This window comes from Mytilus galloprovincialis, chromosome 11 (assembly GCF_965363235.1).
Source record: "Mytilus galloprovincialis chromosome 11, xbMytGall1.hap1.1, whole genome shotgun sequence".
Lineage (NCBI taxonomy): Eukaryota > Metazoa > Mollusca > Bivalvia > Mytilida > Mytilidae > Mytilus > Mytilus galloprovincialis.
The window spans coordinates 5,388,737-5,416,106 of NC_134848.1; the positions used below are offsets into that span (position 1 = coordinate 5,388,737).

The following is a 27,370-nucleotide window of genomic DNA, read 5'->3' on the forward strand; positions in this document are numbered from 1 at the left end:
TGACTACAAAGGGCAATAACTCCTAAAGGGGTCAACTGATTATGTTAATCATGATGACTTATTTGTAGATCTTACTTTGCTGAACATTATTGCTTTTTACAGTTTATCTCTATCTATAACAGTATTCAAGATAATAACAAAAAAAACAGCAAAATTTCCTTAAAATTTCCAATTCATGGGCAGAAACCCAACAACAATTTGTCCGATTCATCTGAAAATTTCAGGGCAGATAGATCTTGACCTGAGAAACAATTTTACCTCGTGTCAGATTTGCTCTAAATGCTTTGGTTTTTGAGTTATAAGCCAAAAACTGCATTTTACCCGTATGTTCTATTTTTAGCCATGGCGGCCATCTTGGTTGGTTGAACGGGTCACCGGACACATTTTTTAAACAAGATACCCCAATGATGATTGTGGCCAAGTTTGGATTAATTTGACCCAGTAGTTTCAGAGAAGAAGATTTTTGTAAAAGTTAACGACGACGGACGACGGACAGTAAGTGATGAGAAAAGCTCACGTGGCCTTTTAGGCAAGGTGAGCTAAAAATGAACAGATTCATGCCCGATTTATATAATTTCAAGGCTCTCAATCGGCACCAAAAGCGACGAAGCAGCGCATCTATTTTGGGTGGGCAAATATCCACTTTTTGATATGGGACGAACTCTGTCGTCCCACGGCCCCAGCTTGTCTGGCAAAACAGTCGTTGGACGTCAGAGTAATCTCGGACTATGTAAAAAGAATTAGAAATTAAGGATGATCAATTTACTGATTACAGAACTGCGTATAAAATTAAGAAATCATGTATTGACAAAATGAATACAATGATAAAATGATTTTCATTGGAAATTTACAGAATAAGGGTTATCATAATTATGTTATTTTAAAACTAAGATGTACAATGAACACACGCTGTTCGGACCGTTTTAAAAAGCAAGCGGATAGAAATGTTTAATATTTTGTTTTGTCCCAACAGACATAGCTTCTAGCATTAGTGCTTTTTAAGCAAAATATTGTATCAGTAAAAAACTTTGAATTCGCTACAAACATGGATACCACAGATATCTCTATAATATTCGTAAAGATAAGAATTTTGAAAATCTCCCTTTTATAAATACTATTATAAGAGAGAACAAAACTTCGCACAGAAATCCGTATTAAAAACGATCTATAAATCAAGATGTTTGATATTCCTCTGAGTTCAGTATTTTTGTGATTTAACTTTTTACTACATTTAACCTTCCAAATACAGTGATGAATTATTTCCAAACACTATAACATGTAGGTACTAATTTCTTGTTACTTGTTTTGGGGTCATGAACGATCTGATCTTATGAAGAACCACACTGATTCAAACAACAAATGAATGCAGGTCGTATTATCAAAATACTTGACAACATACATGTATTTGTTGAGTGTGGTGGATTACCAAAATTAATCGTCGGTAACCAAGGATTTCTAATAGCACACCACTACTATATTTTACACTCAAACGAAGCATCATTCCTTTACAACTTTCTCAAATACACAACGAAAAACATATATCTACATAAATACTGTACTCAAAGGTAAATTGAAAAAGAGAAAATATAAAAAAAGAAGATGTGGTATGATTGTCAATGAGACAACTCTTCACAAGAGTCCAACATGACACAGATATTAACAACTATATATCACCGTACGTCCTTCAGCAGCGAGCAAAGTCCATACAGCATAATCCAGTATAAAAGGCCACAAAATGACAATGAAAAGCAATACAAACAAGAAAACTAACGGCCTAATTTATGTACAAAAATTTAACGGAAAACAAAATATGACACACATAAACAAACGACAACCACTGAATTACAGGCTCATGACTTGGGACAGGCACTGCATACAGAATTAGGCGGGGTTTAATATGCTTGCGGGATCCCAACCCTTCTTCTTACCTTGGACAGTTGTATAACAATACAACATAAGAACGAACTATAACAATCAGGTGAAAAAGGCTTAACTCATCAGATGGACAAAAATACAAGCAGACGTGGCCGGGTACTTGTACATCCCAACAACAGATATGAGAGTACTCGCAGTTAACTGACAGCTAGTTCAGAGCCACTAACAACTAATAAGAAAAAACATGCATCTAAGACTAAATTATCTATCCGTACACATCCAACATCCAATGGATTTAGTGTAAAGACGTCATAAACAGTCAGAGAAAAACTTGACATTGTGCAATGCCAAGATACAGGTTTTGACTGATTGAATATCCATGAATGTGTATATGTATCTACATTTATTTCTATTCCGTTATATTTAGATTTTTCCTTATCTATTTCTATATTTAGTAACTGTGGTTTGTAGATAAAGTTTGTAAAACAAGTTGGAAGAACTGGTTTGATGGTATCTACATATAAGTCTTTAGTTAGTACTGCACGGGCATTTCTTAGGCGGGAATACGGGTCGGGTTATATAGTCCCATACAGTCCCATATAAGTTGGATAATATGTATCGAGGTGCTCACAGTAACTTCAAAGTACGACACGTTCTGCAGAGTATATTATTTGCATTAATTTATAATGGTTTGGTTTAGAAAAGCTAGATTTGTATTTCTTGAGAGATATTTGTAATGTGTTATCATCTTTATTAAATCTTGTATCGCACAGAAAATATTAAGTTACTGCGAGCAAACCAAGCCTACATTTTGACTTCCCTATTATTTATCCATGTAGATAGATTAGAAATGTATAAAATTCGGACGAATTTAGGAGTGAGAATTTAACATAGTAGTAGTATTAAGATATGAGAAGATGTGTTGTGAGTGCCTATGAGACAACTCTCCATCCAAATAACAATTTATAAAAGTAAACCATTATAGGTCAATGTACAGCCTTCAACATGGCTCACACCGAACAAAAAGCTATAAAGGGCCCCAACATTATAAGTGTAAAACCATTCAAACGGGAAAACCAACAGTCTAGTTTGCTTTTAATTTACTGATAACAAAAACAATATTCATACCAATGAAACAATATTAAATGATCTTATTACAGTGTATAATTGGTAACCTTTTAGAAAAAAGTTTATTTGAAGGAGCGATAAGTTTACCAGGATCATTTCTAAATTTCCGGGTACGGTTAACAACATTTCCGTTAAAATGAGGTTGTGCTTTCCAGTTTGAAATAATTTTTCTACCGATACCACCAAACTTCAAAACAAACTCTTTATACCCATGGAAAAAATTAGAAAAGGTTTAAAGTAATTCATGGTAACGATATCACTGGTTTGATAATTTATCAGTTATACTTTGATTACGTTCGTTAAAATCAAAAACAACACAACAGACACGGGAATAGCGAACGAGCTTTAGAATATAAACACCGTAAAATGGTGCAAAAGGAACATCACCATTTAAAAATCGGAAAATATCGTTCTTTTTGTCGTAAATTTTAGTGTGGAGTTTCCCGTTTAAAAACCGAAATATCTAAATCTAGAAATGAACAGTTATTATATACCTTAGCCGTATTTGGCACAACTTTTTGGAATTTTGGGTCCTCAATGCTCTTCAACTTTGCATTTGTTTGGCTTTTTAACTATTTGGATCTGAGCGTCACTGATGAGTCTTATGTAGACGAAACGCGCGTCTGGCGTATAAAATTACAATCCTGGTACTTTTGATAACTATTTACACCACTGGGTCGATGCCACTGCTGGTGGACGCTTCGTCCCCGAGGGTATCACCAGCCCAGTAGTCAGCACTTCGGTGTTGACATGAATATCAATTATATGGTCATTTTTATAAATTTTCTGTTTACAAAACTTTGAATTTTTCGAAAAACTAAGGATTTTCTTACCCCAGGAGTAGATTACCTTAGCCGTATTTGGCACAACTTTTTGGAATTTTGGGTCCTCAATGCTCTTCAACTTTGTATTTGTTTGGCTTTTTAACTATTTGGATCTGAGCGTCACTGATGAGTCTTATGTAGACGAAACGCGCGTCTGGCGTATAACATTTTAATCCTGGTACTTTTGATAACTAAGATGGTGCAAAAGGAACATCACCATTTAAAAATCGGAAAATATCCAGAGGGAACGAAAAATCTTCCTTTTTGTCGTAAATTTTAGTGTGGAGTTTCCCGTTTAAAAACCGAAATATCTAAATCTAGAAATGGACAGTTATTACCGCTTAAATTTGATTTATCGAAAGTAAGTTTCTTGAAAGTCCTTAAAACCTGTCAAAATCAAACGCTCGAATATACAAACCAACAGTACAAATTGAAAACACCTGTCATAGTCCATATCATGGACAGGCATTTTCAGAAGGAAATGTTATGTTGAACCTGCTTTTATAGCTAGCTATACGTTCCACTTGTATGACAGATATTTATAATTCAGTTGTAGCGACACAATTGGGTGAGGAACCAAAAACAGAAAAGATTGATAAACGTGACGATAATAAAGATTCAACCGTAAAATACTCTTGTAGGCATTCAGAAGTTCACGAAATACGTCAATCTCCTGTCAAACCTACTTTGTGCTGTGATTAATTTCAGTTCATGTCCAAACTTAAAAAACTCTTTCAAAAAGCCTACATATTGAAAATTTGACACGTGATATCTTTAAAAATATAAACGACAAAAGATGTTTTTTTTTATGCTCATTGCTATTTTGTATGATCGATAAAGCTTCTTTTGATCCTAGTAAAGATGGCAGGGGTGTTTTGATTCAAAACCTTATAATTTTTTAATAATCTGTCAATATTAAGTTTTTATCATGATTTTTTCAAACATATAGATATCTTGATAATGCCAGTTTCAGAGAATTTTTTGTTTGAATCAGAGTGATCCTTTACAAAGTAGGATTTATCCCTCCCTTAGACAAGATACTTGTATCTACGTTGGCCATTCTTTTTTATTAAACAAAGCAATACCAACTCTTTCAAATGTCTTTTGATTTGGATTGGGGAATACTTGTGTAAAGTGTAGAAAAGTCAAATATTTTAATACTTTTGCAAGAGGAGAATTGTTTAGATTGTATGTAGTATAAAAGATCTTTGGATTGTTTAGTATCCACATCTGATTCACGCCACCTCTAGAATTGGCAGTTTCACAATAACTCTGCAGGCTGTCTTTGATCGCTGATAAAACAGATGTTTATTATTTAGAAAGAGGTTTTCTTGGAGCACTTGGAGTGATGTGAGAAGATTTAGAAAATAACTCTCATAACATGCATTCAGATAAGAAAAAAAGGTGGTCATCTGACTTGTTTTCTTCCTACATAGTAAATTAAGTAAATTCACAACATTTTCTATTATAAAATTATTTTATCTGAGTTATCTCCCCTACTTTATCTGAGTTATCTCCCCTACTTTTTGAGTTATCTATCCTTGTTTGGCAAAGTTGAAAACAAATGACTCTAACAAAAATATTGTGTTTTTAAAGAAAAAAACAGTCGTAAATATGACAAAACACAGAATATGTTTCACAACATTTAAAGTCGTACAGATGAATTGCATACTCCTCTCAAAATTTGGAAATTACATTAATGATCTAGACCAATTAATATCTGCTATTGTTCAAAATCTAAGATGGAGGAATACTTCCAAGCCATCTAAAGGTATGTGTATATCACTAATCCACAATACCTTTCAACATAAAAATGGTAGCATACGCTATAAATATATTACTTTTGGATTTAATCAGGCTTATTTCGTTAATAGTGACAAACAAAAAGGTAAAACATGCTACACAGAAGAACAAGTGGTCAGTATGCTGTAGTTTCTTATCGACAACATATTTGTCGGCATTCCTATTGGGAACTAACTGTGCGCCCCTTCTTGTCGACCTCTTTTTATTTTCATATGAATACTCCAGACACTTGTCAAAAACAAGAGGATCAAAGAAGCCAGATTATTAAGTTTCACTTTCAGATATATTGATGATGTTCTTTCCATAAACAATCATAACCTTTCTGATTGTGTTCCATTAATATATCCCCTATAACTAGAACTAAAAAAACACCAGACACGGCTTCCTCTGCATCATTTTTAGACTTATATCTCAAATTTGACTAACACAGTCATCTCAGTACCATAATATATGACAAACGAGACGATTTTAATTTTGAAATTATAAATTTCCCCCACCTTAGTAGCAATATACCAACTTCACCTGCATATGGGATATATATATTCCCAACTTATTCAATATTCAAGAGCTTGCAGCTCCTACTCAGACTTTGTAAACATCATCAGTGTCTGAGTAGAAAGTTGATGAACCAGGTATATGTCAAAGAACGTCTCTTCCTTTTTTCTAAAAAAGTTCATCGGAAGGTACCAAGACCTTGTTGATAAATATTCCGTATAAATTTCACAAATAATACATGATGGTCTTGATGTATAGATTCTGCGTACTGATGTTGTTTATCATCTTAACAACGTGTTTTATTGTTCTTTCATTTGTCTTTGTTCTATTATTTATATTACTTTTACTGTTGGATTGTTTTATGTGATATCGGTTTAACTTGGCTCGGTACATCCCATCAATGTGTTTGTTTTGTCTTTCATTTTTTGGTAGTGTATTTTTGTATATGCGACTTTTTGTATTTCTTTGGTTCTTATAACGTGACTCTGTACTTTAAAGATCCCGTCAGTATGATATTGTTCTATTTTATGTCATTATGATATATTTCTATTATGAATTACAACATACGTTGAACCACAAACGTCAAAATTATTTAATCGCGTAGTGGAATTAACTATTTGTGGATTCTTATAAATTCTATATAACTTTGGGACTATTTAAATCTCGGTCTATTTCTGAAATTTATTCTTACATACTTTTGATTTTTTAACCCTGTATGCTAACATTGCCTATGTGAAATTCTAAAATTGATGGAATGTACATTGAACGACAAATATATGTGACGTATAAAATTTTCTAACGTCAGACTCTCAAATCAATGAATGTGTTTGTAGATAGATGTTTTTGTGTTCTGTTAAATTGTTCCTTTTAAAACTGTTACACGATGATGACTGCTGTACCCATAGTTTGACTATTTTATTGATTGTGTCTGTTTAGTTAACGCATCATTGTAAATATAACGGAATTTGATGAAACTGTCATCAAAGTGAGAGGGTTAGCGCTATGGCACCAGGTTTAATCCACCAATTTCTACATTTGAAAATGCCTGTACCAAGTCAGGAATATGACAGTTCTTGTCCATTCGTTTTTGATGCGTTTTGTTATTTGATTTTGCCATGTGATTACGGACTTTCCGAAATGATTTTCCTCTAAGTTCAGTAATTTGTGATTTTACTTTTCACTTACGTTAGCCATGTCAGTGTGCATTGTGACATTTAAGACTCAAATGAAAAGATAGATAAAGATCAGAAAAATTTATTTTATTAAAGTGTCACATGTTGATCTTACACAAAACTAAATATTTACAATCACATAAAAAAATCAGAACCAAGCTTATAAAGACTTATGAGACACACAAGTACAATCACATAAACAAAATCAGAATCAAGCTTATAAAGACTTATGAGACACACAAGCACTTAAGGTAAAAAAAAAAAAAATAAAAAGAGATCTCATGTATTTATCTTGCAAACGTAATAAATTGATCAGTTTGATTTAAACCAAGTTTAAAAGAAATTTAACACCGGACAACACACCTACGTTTAAAACTAAGACTTACGACTTAAAACAAAATTATGGGTAAAATGCATTTAAGACTCAAATGACTGTAATTCAGGTTAAGTGTATAATTAAGTCGTGCTTTTGTAACCACAAATTACATAAAACGTTTTTTTTAATAGATACACCAGTTAACTATTGAACATATGAACTGTTTACACAGAGATAATATGCATCACCTGTGTCGGATCGTCGTGCAATAATGCAAAATTAAATTAAACTCAACACTTTAATGTTTTAATTTTGCAAAACGTTCAAAATCAATGTACTCAAGAGTAACAAACAAATCTCCAAGGACATGAGAAGTGACAATTGTTTTTATACAACTGCAAAACAACATTATTGACGTTATACCAAGATTGGTTCCTCTTTAACTGACAAATTACCTACACACTAGTCCATGTAAGTGAGCGGAGGATGGGGTGTAAACAAAACAACATTATTGACGTTATACCAAGATTGGTTCCTCTTTAACTGACAAATTACCTACACACTAGTCCATGAAAGTGAGCGGAGGAGGGGGGGGGGGGGACAAACGAATCAACATGCAACCATTCAAATTAGATTTGTAAATGTAATTACAACTGCATAATAAATATTATTACCATACCATCAGTGTTTTTTTTTAAACTGATGGAAATGAAACCTGCCAATACTTATTCAACTGCATGCCAAATTCATCAATTTACCAAAAGCGATTCAATTTAAAATGACTTACCAAAAGCGAATCCTCTAAACTTGACAAACATTTTAATCTGTCATAGACGCAATAACAATATATTATTGTAAGTATATTTGAAGAAAACTTGCAAGAACAATGCAAATTTGAAACCCTTGAAAAATAAATGTACAGCTAAAATTTCAAAAATATTCATTGCATCAGTGAAACAAATTAATAAAACGTGTTAATCAATTTGATGTAACAAAATCACTGGCTTTATAATTCACCAGTTATACCTATATTGCATTATTGAAGTGCAAGACAAATTAAAGATAAGAAGATGTGGTATGATAGTCAATGAGACAACTATCAACCAAAAAATAAATTGAGTAAATGTAAGCATCTAGAGGTCACTGTATAGCCTTAAAAAATGGGCAAAACCCATATTGTATAGTAAACATGAACAACAGTTTTATCCAAAAGGATATTTCCCTGAACAATTGTTCGCCTCTAATTCTCTTTAGTTTTTTTGGGCAGCAGGGTTGTTGTCTCGTGTACATGCTCATATTTCCTTTTATTTATATTGTAGCAACTCTGAATATTTGATCTATCTGTGCTTGTAACTTCTGTGGATGCTATTCTATTTGCTAGATCTGTATATGCTATGTCATTTCGTAGAGCGTTGAGAAATTCTGTAAATCCATTTTCATTTCCATGCAAAAGTGTGTCCATTAACTGTCTATTCTTTTGCTCTTGAGATGGACACGCATTTATCTTTTGACAATCCTCAATTTGCAATACTGCATATGATATCAAATGATCTACTATTGTATCATGCTTTACACTGGTAATGATATTTGAATAATTTTTCTGCAGACGAATTGTATACGATGGAACCGTCCTATCTGATAATCCTACAAAAATATAGAATATTTCATTTAATATAAGATTTCCAGTAATCACAAGGTGGTGATAATAAAAATAACCTGGTATCATGGTATAGTGTTGAATAAAACAAAGCAACAATGGGTGATTTATTTAGAATAGGAGTGTCAACACTGACTTTTAACTAATGAATGCACAAAAATATATTTCAGAAGCATATACTTTGTCCAGAAGATCATTATCGAAAGTGATTTATGACTGAACTATAAAGTACACAAAAAAAAAATGTATCAACTTCATAAATGTTCCTGTAAATACATAAAACATTGTTAGATGATCAAGAAACAAAATGATAGACAAGACAATTACTGAACTACATATATTTTTTTTCTTTTTCTGTTGCTTTGAAATGGTTTTGTTTAGTGTTGTCCGACTAATCTGTATTGTCGATTCACTCATTACATATGTTACTATCTTTGGTCCATTATTTAGGACTGGACCACATTTGTATGGTGTAGAGATACGAATAGTTTAAAGATAATGACATTTTTCACGAGCTAAAAGCAACACGCTGGTGAGGACTGTAATCAGCTTTATTTGAGTACGTTTTCCAACTATAGATATAATGATATCTCGTCTGATAATATAGACTTCACCTGAAGCAGCATGGTACTAATACAGTACCACAAATTGACAAAGATAATATAGGCTTCACCTGAAGCAGCATGGTACTAATACAGTACCACATATTGACAAAGAAAACTTGATATTAAGATTAACAGGAAACAAGAAGCATGTATCAATAGAGTGTACAATGTTAACAAACATAGTTGAACCATACTATTCATCGAATTTGAATAAAGGTGTTAATCAGAGGTCGCTCCGATATTCCGACATCCCCATTAGTCCTACACTTTAATAAAGGTGTCAATCAGAGGTCGCCCTGTGCTAAAGATTCAACCAGGATGAAGGGAAACAAACTAACTGCCACTGAAATATGAGGGTAAATCTGTTGATCAAGACCACGTTTGATTTTGGCAGTGTTTATGGACACCCCTCTGACCTTGATAAATGAGGGTAAATCTGTTGATCAAGACCACGTTTGATTTGTCAGTTTTTATGGACACCCCTCTGACCTTGATAAATGAGGGTAAATCTGTTGATCAAGACAACGTTTGATTTTGTCAGTTTTTATGGACACCCCTCTGACCTTGATAAATTAGGGTAAATCTGTTGATCAAGACCACGTTTGATTTTGTCAGTGTTTATGGACACCCCTCTTACCTTGATAAATGAGGGTAAATCTGTTGATCAAGACCACGTTTGATTTTGTCAGTGTTTATAGACTCCCCTCTTACCTTGATAAATGAGGGTAAATCTGTTGATCAAGACAACGTTTGATTTTGTCAGTTTTTATGGACTCCCCTCTTACCTTGATAAATGAGGGTAAATCTGTTGATCAAGACAACGTTTGATTTTGTCAGTGTTTATGGACTCCCCTCTTACCTTGATAAATGAGGGTAAATCTGTTGATCAAGACAACGTTTGATTTTGTCAGTTTTTATGGACACCCCTCTTACCTTGATAAATGAGGGTAAATCTGTTGATCAAGACCACGTTTGATTTTGTCAGTGTTTATGGACACCCCTCTTACCTTGATAAATGAGGGTAAATCTGTTGATCAAGACCACGTTTGATTTTGTCAGTTTTTATGGACACCCCTCTTACCTTGATAAATTAGGGTAAATCTATTGATCAAGACCTCGTTTGATTTTGTCAGTGTTTATGGACACCCCTCTTACCTTGATAAATGAGGGTATATCTGTTGATCAAGACCACGTTTGATTTTGTCAGTGTTTATGGACTCCCCTCTTACCTTGATAAATGAGGGTATATCTGTTGATCAAGACCACGTTTGATTTTGTCAGTGTTTATGGACTCCCCTCTTACCTTGATAAATGAGGGTAAATCTGTTGATCAAGACCACGTTTGATTTTGTCAGTGTTTATGGACACCCCTCTTACCTTGATAAATGAGGGTAAATATGTTGATCAAGACCACGTTTGATTTTGTCAGTTTTTATTGACACCCCTCTTACCTTGATAAATGAGGGTAAATCTGTTGATCAAGACAACGTTTGATTTTGTCAGTGTTTATGGACACCCTTCTTACCTTGATAAATGAGGGTAAATCTGTTGATCAAGACCACGTTTGATTTTGTCAGTGTTTATGGACTCCCCTCTTACCTTGATAAATGAGGGTAAATCTGTTGATCAAGACCACGTTTGATTTTGTCAGTGTTTATGGACTCCCCTCTTACCTTGATAAATGAGGGTAAATCTGTTGATCAAGACCACGTTTGATTTTGTCAGTGTTTATGGACACCCCTCTTACCTTGATAAATGAGGGTAAATCTGTTGATCAAGACCACGTTTGATTTTGTCAGTTTTTATTGACACCCCTCTTACCTTGATAAATTAGGGTAAATCTGTTGATCAAGATCACGTTTTATTTTGTCACTTTTTATGGACACCCCTCTTTCAATTTACCTTGGAGTTCGGTATAATAGTTATACTTTTGTTTTAAACGGGACAAACATTAAGCCCCGCAACAGGTCACCTAAGGACATCATAGAGTTATTCCAAGGATTATTAGCATGCAGTGTGTGGCATTATCTTTACACGAGACATCAGATATATCCCAATTCTGACTGGCCGTGGTTGCTTATCTATACATCCTGTATTGCCAAAAGAATGCCAAATTATTGCAAAGATTTTACTGCGGTCGGAAAATAGGATAAAAAGGGAACATTTACACTAATTGTAACATATTGTTACTAGGACAATTGGGGATGACGAGAAGATGAAGAGCAGTCTATCGACATTGAGGAACATATCCAGACCCCACTACTCTCTCTGAAATGGTAAAAATTTTAAAGATTTTATTTACATTGAAAAACATTTTAAAGATCTGATTAAAAAATATGAAAGTTAAAATATCCATAGTATAGTTACACACTCTTCAATATTTGTTTGTTTGTATTGAATGCTTATTAACATTGTTAAACTCAAATGAAAAGGATGGCATTTGTCGTCAAAATGTACTTGCGTTCTATACTTACTGTACATTTGCAATTGAAAGATAAGAAAGCAAAACAAACTATTAATTGATGTATACCAAGAATGTAGTCTGTCTGAAAGCAACGGAAACACACAAGGGCAATGGCACGGGACTAAAATAAGGGTTTGTACGCACACAGAAATGACACAAACAAAATAGTTGGGATGTATTTCTATTACCATTATAATTTTCTGTATTCCCACTCTGGGGCGACAAGTCTTTGATATTCCTTTTAAATATTATTTGCTTTGCATAGATTTAACAAATACCAAAGTTGTTTATTTTAGTCAACCGAAGCTCGACCTTACATCTTCCTTAACTACGCGAGATGAGCAAGACATCTCTGAAGCGATTGTATATATAGAAGTAATCTGGATCCAAGTTCTCGACTGTAAATCCAAATAAATAGGACAAGGTATTTTCTTGATATCATTGTATTTGCTTATTAGTTCTTTTTAACCCCAAGAGGCACATCAATACTTATTTGATAAGGGGTGCTACTGGGGTTCTTTTACCCCACTCTTTCATATAATTTAGATTTTAGAATTTTTTAACTTTTTCATATGTTGCGTAGTTAAAATGTAACCTTTTCCCATATTGGTTTTGGAGTGTTTGAAAAGTGGAATACCAGAAAGTCAAGGAATGAGGGGGGGAGGGGGGTCGACATTGGAACGAGACTTGCAAATGGCAATAAATTTGCATACCAAATATCCTTATTAAACTTAACATAACTTATGCATATAAACTTCAAAAGTATTGAAGTCAATAGACCATGACTGAGGGGGCGGAGCCAAATAATCTCCATGGAAATGAGATAAGCCAATGATTATACAACTGCATACCAAATATCATTAGTAGTTACCCATAAACTGACCTAATCACAAATTAATACATGTGAACTAAGCAAAAGTTTAAAAGTCAATAGACCATGCCTAAGGGGCAGGATCAAATAATTTGTGTGGACCTAAGATGTGTCAATGCTAATACATTTGCATACCAAATATCAATGAACTACCAGTCAAATTCATCGATTGAAAATAGACTGACAATGTCATGGCTAAAATTGAACAAACAAAAAAGTACAGAAGACACAACATACACAACTAAAGACTAAGCAACTGGGGATGATCTTAGGTGCTCCAGAAGGGTAAGCAGATCCTGCTCCACATGTGGCACCCGTTGTGTTGCTTATGTTATTACAAATCAGGTAAATGGTCTTATTCGGTAAGTCAAAGTTGTGAAAATGATCGGGTATTGTATTAGCGACATAAGGAACATATCCGATATCATCTGTAAAACGGTTATTAAATAACAGTCAACCAACTCGTGATGGCGTCCGTATCAATAGGGAGAAATATACTTCGTATGCAGGCACTGCTGGAATGTTGCTACACAGAAATGGAAAGTTCACAATTGGGAAGCTGAAATCATCTCTTTTGTCGTAAAGTTTTGTTTTCAACTGACATTGTCAATTTCTAGATACAAGTCCAGATATGAGGCAGACTTAACTGTATCTGTAGTATCCTTTATCTAATTTTAAAAGTTTGATGGGATAGATTCGTTCAACATAGCCACACAATTTTGTATTATTTACTGATAGAAACAGAGATAAACTAGACCTGATCTCAAACTAATACAAATGATGACGCCATCGCCGCCGTCGTCTACAGAAACAGAAATATCTATATCTCATTTTTGACTCCGTCCAGGTGAGACAAGAACTTAAATCCCAATCTGCCGTGAAGGACAAATTATAGCGTTCAGTTAGGTCACGACTGGCAATTATGACCATTTTAGACCCTTGGACTGAAAGTAAGAATAGATTGGATAGATTCTTTCAACATAGTCACCAAATTTGGTATTATTTACTGATAGAAACAGAGATAAAGTAATACAAATGATGACGCCTAATCCGCCGTTGCCTCCGGAAACAGCATTACCTATATCTCACTTTTTGACTCTGTACATGTGATACAAAAAATTTAAATCCCAATCTGCCGTGAAGGACAAATAGCTTTCACTTAGGTCATGACTGGCAATTATGACCATTTCAGACCCTTGGGCTGCAAGTAAGAAGCTTTGAATATTGTCAGTGGTGGTGTTTAAAATCCAAATGTGCCAAAGTAACAAAGTAACAGAACAAAAGCAACCTGGTAAGTGTATACAAAACAAGCTAACTATACCTTTATTCTCATCAGGTACTGATGTTGTACTTGGGCCCATTTTCTCTGAAGCACATTTCAAATTATTAGCGATATCTGCATATCCATAATTACGTAATCCATCAACAAACACACTGTAAGCAGGTTCTCTCCTTTTAATCACAATATCCAGCAATGCTTTGTTCTGATCATCTTGTCGAGGATAATGTTCAATATGACGTCTGTCGTCTGCTGATATCACCAGATGTGTCATCATATGGTCTAAAATTTGGCTGGTGCGTATATTCTGTATGATCCTGTCTGCATTATCTTTGATTCTATCTGTAATGAAAAAGATTTATTATTCATCATGTTCATTAGATCATAAGGGTATGACTTTTTTCACATATGGTATGCAATGTTAGAGTAAATAAGGATATAGATTGCTTTAAAACTGTATCTTTACATTAAAATGTTCTCTTATTTTATTATGCGACCAACATATAACACTGATATGTTAACAAGGGCACTGTCTGCATATTTTTTTGGCAGGCAAAGAGACTGATGCATACAAATCAAATATTCATTGTTTGTGAATTTCCATAAATTTTATCTTGTAGATTCAGAGAAATTTGAAAAAAGTGTATGGCAAATGAACAAATATGATCAATGCTAAATAATGATACTAATAAAAGAACCTTAGTGAACGCGCTCACATACCCCACGTCCCCACATTGTCATTGGAGAAATAAAATAAGTGTAAAAAAAAAAAAGATGAATCATAACTTCCTGTCATTATGCACATCTACATAGTATGTCCTTATTATCTACACAGTTTCATTAAATTCTGTTGTGTGGTTTGCGATGACAAAAGGTTGCAGTAGTATATAGGGCAAATAAGTTCAAAGGGGTGTAATTCTTGGAAAAAAATTGGAATCGTAATTTTCCTGTCGATTTGCACATCTACGTAGTATGTTCTTATTATCTGAAAAGGTTTAATGAAATTCTATTGTATGGTTTGAGAGGAGCTGCGATGACAAAAGGTTGCAGTAGTATATTGGGTTAGTAAGTTCAAAGGGGCGTTAATCCTGGAAAAAAAATTGAATCGTAATTTCCTGCCGATATGCATATCTACGTTGTATGTCTTTATTTTCTGAAAAGATTTCATGAAATTCTGTTGTGTGGTTTGAGAGGAGTTGCGATGACAAACTGTTGCAGTAGTACAGTAAAGTAAATAAGTTCAAAGGGGCGTAACTCCTAGAAAACAAATTGAATCGTAATTTCCTGTCGATATGAACAACTAAATAAGTATGTCCTTATTATATAAAAAGGTTTTGTGAAGTTCTGTTGTGTGGTTTGAGAGGAGTTGCGATGACACACAGTTGCAGTAGTACATTAAAGTAAATAAGTTCAAAGGGGCGTAACTCCTAGAAAAAAAAATTGATCGCAATTTCCTGTCGATATGCACAACTGAATAGTATGTCCTTATTATCTTACCTGATGCTCTGCAGGGTGCAGCTTTATACGACCGCAGATGTCGAACCCTGAACAATTGGGGCAAGTATGGACATAACATTTAAGCTTGATCTAGCTCTGAATTTGGATTGTGATTAAATAGTTGACACAACATAGGTTTCTGACACAGAAAAAATGTGGTCTTAGAACTAAAACATAAAAACTTAAAAATTTGCAATAGGACGAGTACCTTTTATGGTCCAATATCCAAAATCTAAATACATGGTTAGATTCAGCATATCATAGAACCCCAAGCATTCAATTTTTGATGAAATCAACTAATGTTCAATTTAGACCCTTTAGACCTCAATGTGGAGCAATTTGATAACTGGACCCAAATATTAAAAATCTAAATACATGGTTAGATTTAGCATATTAAAGAACCCCATATATTCAAATTTTGTTGAAAAGTTTAATTTTGGACCCATATTTGGACCAACTTGAAAACTGGGCCCATAATTAAAAATATAAGTACATGTTTAGATTCAGCATATGAAAGAACCTCAAGAATTATTTTTTTTGTTAAAATCAAACTAAGTTTAATTTTGGACCCTTTGGACCTTAATGTAGACCAATTTGAAAACAGGACCAACAATTAAGAATCTGAATACACGGTTAGATTTGGCATATCAAAGAACCCCAATAATTCATTTTTTGATGAAATCAAAGTTTAATTTTGGACCTTTTTGGCTCCTAATTCCAAAACTGTTGGGACCAAAACTCCAAAAATCAATCCCAACCTTCCTCTTGTGGTCATAAACCTTGTGTTAAAATTTCATAGATTTCTATTTACTAAGACTAAAGTTATTGTGCAAAAACCAAGAAAAATGCTTATTTGGGACCTTTTTTTGGGCCCTAATTTCTAAACTGTTGGAACCAAAACTCCAAAAATCAATCCCAACCTTCCTTTTATGGTCATAAACCTTGCGTTTAAATTTCATAGATTTCTATTTACCTATACTAAAGTTATTGTGCAAAAATCAACAAAAATGCTTATTTGGGACCTTTTTTTGGGCCCTAATTTCTAAACTGTTAGAACCAAAACTCCAAAAATCAATCCAAACCTTCCTTTTATGGTCATCAACCTTGCGTTTAAATTTGATAGATTTCTATTTACTTAAACTAAAATTATAGTGCGAAAACCAACTGTCTTCGGACGACAACGCCGACGTCACACCAATATGCGACCAATTTTTGCGGCCTTATAAAAAGGTTTCGTGAAATTCTGTTGTGTGGTTTGATAGGAGTTGCGATAACAAGAAACAGGACTGACAAACTGACGGACAGAGTGACGGCGTGGGGTATAATAAATCTTTCACAGACTAAACAGCCTGTACCGATTCTAGCAGCTTTTCAGCTTTGATTGGGTTTTTTTTGTAATGAGTTCAAATGTTCACCGCATGCAATGATACGTTTACAAAATTTATTCATATATTAAATTTCTAGCTTTGAATTTAAGGTCTGATTTACGAAGAATTATTTTAGTAGTTTATTTAAGTTTCATAATTTTGTTAAATTTCTTATTTTCTAAAAGGGAAATTCCGCGGTTTTATACTTATCATCTATGTATGTTTATCTTAACATAAAAAACACATTTGCAAAGTTTTAAATTTATATTCCTTCTAATAACGGAGAAAATCAAGTATTTGTAACTTTTTTGGTTGACCTTCTCGAGTGGGTTGTGACGTTTAAGACCGATTTGTTGAATTCTGGGAAAAAATAAAATCTGTTTAACTCTTATTGCTTATCGACAATATACGTACTAATTAAAGCGCACAGCTGACGAATAGTCGTAGTTAGTAACCACAATATAAGAATGAACGAAAATGAATATGCATATACCGTTTTGTATTCAATTTGATTGAATTAAACTCCTAAAAATTATCTCTAGTAAATGTTTTCGAATAAATTTCATTTATTATTGTTGAGATTTTTTCATAAAATATGTATTGAACATTTTTACTGATATTGAACTGAAAATATTTCCGTTCTATTTACCGTTATTGTTTTGATAATCATTGCAATGCAACTAATGTGTGAGCAGAGTGTGTATATTATTTTGTAAAGGTCGCTGTATATTTCTCGGCTTGAGGTCAATTCGTTTACCTTGTAGCTATTTAGCCGCAGGTGTGAGTTCAAGCGTACACAGGTATGCATTTTGTTATTTGGAAAGGATAAACAGAAGGGATTAGAAAGAGTATGCTGTATTTAATACACTAAGATTTAATACACGATAAGAATAAAGATACAATAATTAAATTGTGTAAATTAATTGAAAATAGAATTCAGATTCGTAATTCCGAAAGTGTATAAAGTAAAAGGAAACAATTGTTGATTACTTTGTTAGCGGCAATTGGGGTAAAGATTCAAATATTTAGTAAAAATAGTAGTTTTAATCTTTAATAAAAACTAAATGCAATATTACCCAATTTGATAAGGATATACCATTGCACATCTGTTTGATATCATTGACTTTACCGGAATTTCTTAACTTGTATTCAAGTCTGGCTGTGTTTAAATGCTCGTAAAACTATCGCAATTTTAAAGTTTTTAATTGAAAAAAAATATACAACATACAACATGCATGTTTTTTTTTAGTTTCTTTTTAATATTTCATTCTTACATAATTAAATTCATTGGACAATCATTTACAAAAACTTTTTGTGAAAAGAATACCAATTATCTAAGCTAAGACATTGTTTTTTGATTATTTTTTTTTTGGGGGCGGGGGGGGATTTTTGTACATTTTTTTTTTAAAATTCTATGATAATATTTGTGCAATGTTGAACATGTTAGCCGTCATTAATCCAAATAAGTAATACAGTAGTTGTAATAAAACTTATATGTTAGTCATGCATAACTGATATTGACAAGTTTAGAACAGTTCGTCCCTACATCGTTGTTTTTGAAACAATCATTATTAGTATACATGTAAGTTTCCTTACGTATAAGTGCCATTGAGAACTTGCAATGAACTTGCAATCCCGACAGGAAATCGCTTGAATACCTGGACGTGTCACCTCACACCCCTCACAATACCTTTAGGCATGCTGGTGATCAGATGGGCGAGGGAAGATCAGAATGTATTCGAAACAAGTTTATTACTTAAAAGAATTATGAACAAATTAGATTTTCGAAAACTATTTTCACGGAACACTTATTTATGATTTCAACTTAGACTTTTTAGTTAATTCCAATATTAACAGTTTAAAAACAACAGACCATGGTAATTAAAAAAAATAAGAATATTGTACGTATCAAGTTAGTTAGTCGAATAAAACAACCGTACAATTAACAAGATATCAACACGCAATTACGACTACATCGATTACTGTAGTTTTGTTCCTTTGTGGTTTATAGACATAACGTTGTTATTAATCGGGAAAGTAGACAAAATGGCCGAACGCCGAGAATTGATACTCTAAATTTAAAATCGATGGTGATCGCTTATCTAGCGGAATAAAACTTTAATATCGATGCATTGTAGCATTTTTATACAGAATAAACATAATATCAATTTTTGATTTTTTTGCGAAGTTTCCCTTTAAGTTTAATTTCGATTTATGGGTTATTAAATTTGTTATTTAAAAGGTTTAAATCTAGTTTGTCACCGTTAAATTTTTCGTTTAAATATATGTTTATTTTTTAACAAACTACCAGTATATTAAAGACAATTTAACTGAAATTTAATTTGGATTAAATAACAAGTTTATAATAATTAACTTTTGTTCGGTAAATTTGAATTTTAATGCCAATTTCCGTAACGTGTTTAGGTATCTTGTTTTATTTTAATGATTACTTCTTCTTCTTAAGGATCAACAAAGCTTCAATACTGTTAGATGAATACATGTTGTACAAAATAAAATGGAGAGTTATTAAGAAAAAAAGACAACTTTACGACCGGGCTTATTATAATTGTACAAAAAGAAAAAAAAGAAAAAAACTTTTGTTGCAAAAATATTAACAATTTACGTAAATAAATATTCAAATCTTGAAATCCCAAAACATTTAGAGATTGTCAACAAAGTATAAAGGTCTTCGTCAGATTCACATGGACCTTCTGGTTATATTTTTATCTTTTTCAATAACAGAAAATACAAAACACAACCAATAACAAGAGCTTTTTAAATAATAGCTAAATTTCATCGTTTGTTTTTATCGTTTTTTATAAGGAATAATTCAATAATGAATAACATGTATTTAACCAAGTACATAAACACAAACAGAAGATATTTTTAGAAACAAGCAGTTTTGATTATCCCCTTTATCATAGACTAAATATATTTTGCATTTTGACATTTTTCTTCCATTTGATAATATTTATTATAATAATATATATACGAAATGTACTCTATACAGTGCACTTTGTTAGATATTTCTTAGATATCGTATTACTTTTTTAAATAATGTTTATCATGGGATGTAACTCTTTTTGTCAACAATCATATCTGTTTCAGAGGAACATATTTATTTTTAAAATAACATTGGAAAAGCGAAAATATTAAGATAACATTTTATAATTTTTTTCTTATTTTCATATTCAACACAGTTTTACGGATGGATGGAAAATCAAAAAAAAAAAATAACAAAATTTTCCGCATACTAGTATAAAAGGGCACAATAGAGAAAAAGTAAGCGCTGTTTTAGCGCAAATTTCAAAATATTCACGACGTAAACGGTATTTTTCTTTTTTCCAACTTCACGTATTTTGACCAAATCAGTTCTAGGTAGAATTGTCTAAAACTGTTATAGTTAAAACTGTCCAAATAAGTTCTAGCTAAAGAACTGTGAGCAGACCTGACCAAATCACTTCTAACCAAGGAAATGTCGGCAGAAGTGACTAAATCAGTTCTTACCGTAGAACTATCAACAGAACTGTCTAAAACTTTTCTAGCCGTAGAACTGACCAAATCTGTCAGGATAGTAGAACAGTTTTTACTGACGTCACTGCAGTTATTGGCATATATATATACAACTCGTCTAAACATCAACCCAACAATGTTAGATCTGAAAATTTGCTTTCGCAAATTTTTGGTTCTTCCCTCACCGGGATTCGAACCCATGCTACTGTGATATCGTGACACCAAATCGCCTGCACTGCAGCCGTCCCGCTAGACCACACGACCACCTGGGCTCTCATTTAAAAGAGCTTTCGGTGGGCATGTGTTACCTTTCCACGTCAGTTTTAATCTAGCGGCGTACTACAGTACATGATATATAAGGCATGAAGATGTAATTGTTACAGATCAGCTAAATTATCTTTAGTAAAGGATCCTACAAATTAATGTAATATACAGTCACAGAATATATATATATATAATTCGTCTAAACATCAGCCCAACAATGTTAGATCTGTTAATTTGCTTTTGTTAAGCAAAATATTAACCCTTAAATCGACCCAACCTTTCTTTTGTGGAATGAAACCTCAGTGTTTGATCGATACATGCCCGTCGACTGACCTAAGAGGAGGAAGGTGGGCCCCTCTGGATCCGCCTTTGAACCTTGTGCTTTAAATTTAAAGATATCAATACTAGTATACTGATTTCCCAAAAATCATTAAAAATACCCCTTTGTATGCCTCACCAACGATAGCAGAGGGGCATTATGCTTTCTGCTTTGTACGTCCGGTCGTCCGTTCGTCGTCCGTCTGTCCTGCTTTAGGTTAAAGTTTTTGGTCAAGGTAGTTTTTATGAAGTAGAAGTCCAATCAACTTGATCGAACTAAGTACATGTACACATTTTCCATATAGTATGATCTTTCTAATTTAAATGCCAAACGAAACGTAGATAATGATAGCACAAGTTGGGCATCCGTGTATTGTGTACACATTCTTGTTTGCACCTAATTTCTGAACGGTTTGAGCCATAACCAACAGAATCAAACCAAACCCTCCCTCCGTTGTGCAAATATTTGTAGTATAAGTTTAAAGATATCAATACACTTTTACACAAGTTATTGTCCGGAAACCAGAAAAAACATTGTTTTGTTAATTTGTGGCCATTTCCCCCCCCCCCCTAATTCTTTGAAACATATGCGACCATAACATTCAAATTCCAATTTAACGCTATCAGTGATTACTAGTACTCATCAGCGGCGTTTTGCATTTGCACCGATCAGATCTATTTTCGTCGAATTTGTGCTTCATTTGTGCTGTTTGTGTACATGTAAATTACAGGTGTATTTTGATAATTATAAATCTCTTCCGTTATAAATATAGCCAGTCAATCATAACATATGTATATAATTGTTGTAACACACTCACGTACACGGGGAGGTGCAATTAAGCTTCCGAGCAGGATTATAAAAAAGAAAATGTGGTATTGTTGCCAAAGAAACAACTCCCCACACAAGACAAAAATGACACAGAACTTAAAAACTATGGTTCACCGTATGGCCTACAACAATGCACAAAGCCGATACCTCAGTCAGCTATAAAAGGTCCCTATATGACAATGTAAAACAATTCAAACGAGAAAACTAACGGCTTAATTTGTGTACAATAAATGAACAAAAAACAAATATGAAACTCATAAACAAACGACAACCACTCAAAAACAGGCTCCTGACTTGGGACAGGCACATACATACATAATGTTTCGGGGTTAAACATGTTAGCGCGGGATTCCAACCCTCTCCCTAACCTTGGACAGTGGTATAACTGTAGAAAATAAGAACGAATTTAGTCAATTTAAAAAATTATTAGTAAAAGATAAAAGCACTCTGTTAACATCCATGAAAATCTGCATTGTTATTCTTACAGTTTTCAACGCGTGCATCTGACCAGCAATGAGGTGGCTAACTTGAAGTTCAGCATATATAAGTACAACATCTTAGAATGCATGAAATTATCATCAGACAGACTCAAGCGTCAGACATAATGTCAAACGTGAAACAGTCCTCGACTTCATGGGGGAAGGAATGGTCACCGAAAAACTGCGATAGCCGTTTACCTATTAACTTGAGTTTTATCTATCCTCTGTGCTTAGCTCCCCCCCCCCTCCCGACACACACACACTAACACACATACCAGTTATTTCTGCGCCAGATGAAAACGACAACAGCCTATTTGCAGGGAACAACAATTATTATGACAATTTATAACATATGCATATAAATGGTGAACAGAAGACGTTTATTATAATAATGATGATAATAATAATAATAATAATTAAAAAAAATAACATCAACCGGAAATTTACATGTACAAAATCGGCACAAAAGATCGAACATTTAAAAGATTGTCATACGCCAATCATCAGCAAACATATTTAAAGGTTGATGATGAACACGGATGCGGCCACTTTCATTTTCAAAATCCATCTGAAAAGTAAATTTTTTTGGCAGATTTGATAGATTTGTCATATAAATATAAAAAAGAAGATGTGGTACGATTGCCAATGAGACAACTATCCACAAAAGACCAAAATGACACAAAAAATAACAACTATAGATCACCGTACGGCCTTCAACAATGAGCAAAGCCCATACCGCATAGTCAGCTATAAAATTCCCCGATAAGACAATGTAAAACAATTCAAACTAGAAAACTAACGGCCTTATTTATGAAAAACAAATGTGTAACACATAAACAAACGACAGCCACTGAATTACATGTCTATTCGTGAATTGTCGATGTGTGAAATGTCGAAGTGTTAAATGTCATTGTTGTATTATGCTAACGATCATTATGACGACAGATGGCGCTCGGTTTCTTCTCCGGTGTATAAGCCTTCTGTAAGTAGAAGAACCTCCATATAGAAATATGTTATTGCCATTCATTATAAATAAATTTCTATCAAAAATAAGGCTCAAAGAACTTTTTATATTACTTATATATATGATCTCTCAAGGCGTTGATGTGTAAAAACCTTTAGAACTGTGAATGTATTAATATGTCAATATGTTAATTTGTCAACTGGTCAATGTGTCCATATGTCTTTGTGTCAATGTTTGAATTTGATACCTCAATTTTGAGATGATGATCTGTCAATGTTTAAATATGTCGATTGATTAATATTTCGATTTTTTTATAGGTCAACTGGTCAACGTGTCTTTCCGTCTATGTGTCAATGTAATAATATGCCAAAAACTACTTATTTTGTATAATCCAGTTGAGCCGATGGCTGGTTTTCAGCAATTCAACTTCCCCTTATTCGCATTAGAGTCAACATAAAAAGACAAACACGTGTCCATTAAAAACATTAAACATAAAATTGCAGATAGAGCACAAATCTCACCCAACGTCCATGAGAACAATTATTGATACACTAGTGGCGTTCATCAGTTTGTACTTGCAAAGAAACCCTTCAATACGTAATTGTGTGATATCCTGTCCATTTATTTAATTTATTTTATTATTCCACACTTTGTGAATACTGGTAGTTTATTTTAGTGAGACGTCCATTTTTGCTGAACTTGTATACATTAAAGTGTAGGGGCCAGCTAAAGCAGCCTCTAGGTGCGGAATTTTCTCGCTGTGTTAGAGACCAATGGGTGGCCTTTGGCTGTTTTATGCTTTTTAATCTGTTTAAAGTCCCTTTGACGCATTCCCCATTTCCATTCTCAATTTTAATCAAATATTTAATTGCTTGAGTTATATATATATTAACTAAGTTTCAAGTTGATGTGATCACAAACAACATGTTTATTTCAAAACGTTAACTTGATACTTGGACAGACGCACAAACAAGAAAATGTCATGACCATCTTCTATTGTAGGCAGAACTTAAAAAATCCATTTACTTGTCTTAGGCAGATCAGCTATATCCCACTGTGGCAATACTCTCAGGAAAGTATGGGTGTACTCGGGACAACAAATTTTCGTATCTCCTTTTGACAAGGAAATAAAAGCATACTATCCAATCTTATTGCATTTATCAAAATAATATGACTTATACCTTATTTACGATCAGTGCATGATAATATAAACAATCATATGTTCATCAATAACCATCAATTCTTGATAGACAGTATTCTATAGTTATATATATTTCATTAAATTGGATGTGAATAATGTGATGAAGTAACGTAAATAATGTTAATTTGTTACTGCCACATGCCTTGTTTAAGGAACACATGAGAATGATATTGACAGCACATGCCTTGTGTGAGGAACAAGTAAGAATGATAGTACCGTCACATGCCTTGTGAGAGGAACAAGTAAGAATGATATTGATGTCACATACCTTGTGAGAGGAACAAGTAAGAATGATATTGATGTCACATGCCTTGTGAGGGGAACAAGTAAGAAGGATATTGATGTCACATGCCTTGTGAGAGGAACAAGTAAGACAGATATTGATGTCACATGCCTTGTGAGAGGAACAAGTAAGAAAGATATTGATGTCACATGCCTTGTGAGGGGAACTAGTAAGAATGATATTGATGTCACATGCCTTGTGAGAGGAACAAGTAAGAATGGTATTGACGTCACATGCCTTTTTTGAGGAACAAGTAAGAATGATATTGATGTCACATGCCTTGTGAGGGGAACAAGTAAGAAGGATATTGATGTCACATGCCTTGTGAGAGGAACAAGTAAGAATGATATGGATGTCACATGCCTTGTGAGGGGAACAAGTAAGAATGGTATTGATGTCACATACCTTGTGAGGGGAACAAGTAAGAATGATATTGATGTCACATGCCTTGTGAGGGGAACAAGTAAGAAATATATTGATGTCACATGCCTTGTGAGTGGAACAAGTAAGAAAGATATTGATGTCACATGCCTTGTGTGAGGAACAAGGAAGAATGATATTGACGTCACATGCCTTGTGAGGGTAACAAGTAAGAATGGTATTGACGTCATATGACTTGTGAGAGGAACAAGTAAGAATGATGATGACGTCACATGCCTTGTGAGGGGAACAAGTAAGAAGGATATTGATGTCACATGCCTTGTGTGAGGAACAAGTAAGAATGATATTGACGTCACATGACTTGTGAGAGGAACAAGTAATAATGATAATGACGTCACATGCCTTGTGAGGGGAACAAGTAAGAAGGATATTGATGTCACATGCCTTCATGGCCTTGTGAGGGGAACAAGTAAGAATGATATTGATGTCACATGCTTTGTGTTAGGAACAAGTAAGAATGATATAGATGTCACATGCCTTGTGTGAGGAACAAGTAAGAATGATATTGATGTCACATGCCTTGTGAGAGGAACAAGTAAGAATGATATTGATGTCAAATGCCTTGTATGAGGAACAAGTAAGAATGGTATTGATGTCACGTGCCTTGTGAGGGGAACAAGTAAGAATGGCATTGATGTCACATGCCTTGTGAGAGGAACAATTAGGAATGGTATTGATGTCTCATGACTTGTAAGGGGAACAAGTAATAATGGTATTGATGTCACATGACTTATGAGGGGAACAAGTAAGAATGAATATCAAAAAGATATTCAACACGTTGAGGAAAGTATAAATTAGATGAGAATGATTTTAAAGTTAATGGGATCTGTAATCAATCAATCTTCATCAATAGCCTACTTCACTTTTCCCATCAATTTGTTGGTTTTTTCATCATTTTTCATTACAACATTATAAGCATATATCAAGGTTTCCGTATATTAGAAACAAGTAATTATAAATCATTATAGCCGGTATCTGAATAGTTAACATTAGATGATTACCTTCAACTACTTGTGCTGCAGGTTCCTGTAAATTGGTGTCAGGAGTTACTTCTGGGGATGTCTTTGACATGACAGTCTACAAAAGAAAAATATGCTATAAACTATCATGCCCATGTGAAAACTTGTCAAATAGTTTAATACATATATTTTAAAGGCCCATAAATTGCACATTATGTATGAAAAATGCAAATAAGATCAAGAAGTACATACGTCAGACACAGTATTCTTTATAGAGAAGTTGGGAATACATATTTTCAAGTTGTTCGTTTGATCAGGCTGATGATACAACCCACACTAAGTGGCACTTGAGTTGTGTGATAGTGACTTCGGTCATAAATCCTCATACCCAAATAATGGACGACAAACAATATTTTACTAATGATTTGTAATGTGATGTCCTTTATCAAAATTTTTTTTCAGAAGCAATTATTGTCTTATGTAGACGAAACGCGCGTCTGGCGTACTACATGATAATCCTGGAACTATTTACACCACTGGATCGATGCCACTGATGGTGGACGTTTCGTCCCCGAGGGTATCACAAGCCCAGTAGTCAGCACGTCGGTGTTGACATGAATAACAATTATGTGATCATTTTTATAAATTTCCTGTCTACAAAACTTTGAATTTTTCGAAAAGTAAGGATTTCCTTGCCCCAGGAAGAGATTACCTTAGCCGTATTTGGCACAACTTTTTGGAATTTTGGATCCTCAATGCTCTCCAA

At 33.7% G+C, this 27,370-nt stretch overlaps 1 protein-coding gene across 1 annotated transcript; it reads right to left on the reverse strand.

The window, feature by feature from the left end:
• Positions 1-8,320: 8,320 nt before the first annotated feature.
• LOC143051552 (uncharacterized) lies at positions 8,321-26,718 on the reverse strand. The gene is made up of 3 exons (XM_076224450.1): positions 26,647-26,718; positions 14,532-14,831; positions 8,321-9,257 (listed from the first exon to the last, which is right to left on the reverse strand). Exons 1-3 carry the CDS (start codon positions 26,714-26,716, stop codon positions 8,854-8,856), a joined length of 774 nt encoding a protein of 257 aa, XP_076080565.1. The 5' UTR covers positions 26,717-26,718; the 3' UTR covers positions 8,321-8,853.
• Positions 26,719-27,370: the final 652 nt, after the last annotated feature.

Coding starts and splice junctions, on each gene's coding strand:
- LOC143051552 (XM_076224450.1), bottom strand. CDS start 26,716: ATGTCAAAGACATCCCCAGAAGTAACTCCTGACACCAATTTACAGGAA. Junction 14,832..26,646: donor TGCAGCACAAGTAGTTGAAG/GTAATCATCTAA, acceptor TTTTCATTACAG/ATAGAATCAAAGATAATGCA. Junction 9,258..14,531: donor AGTACCTGATGAGAATAAAG/GTATAGTTAGCT, acceptor ATATTTTTGTAG/GATTATCAGATAGGACGGTT.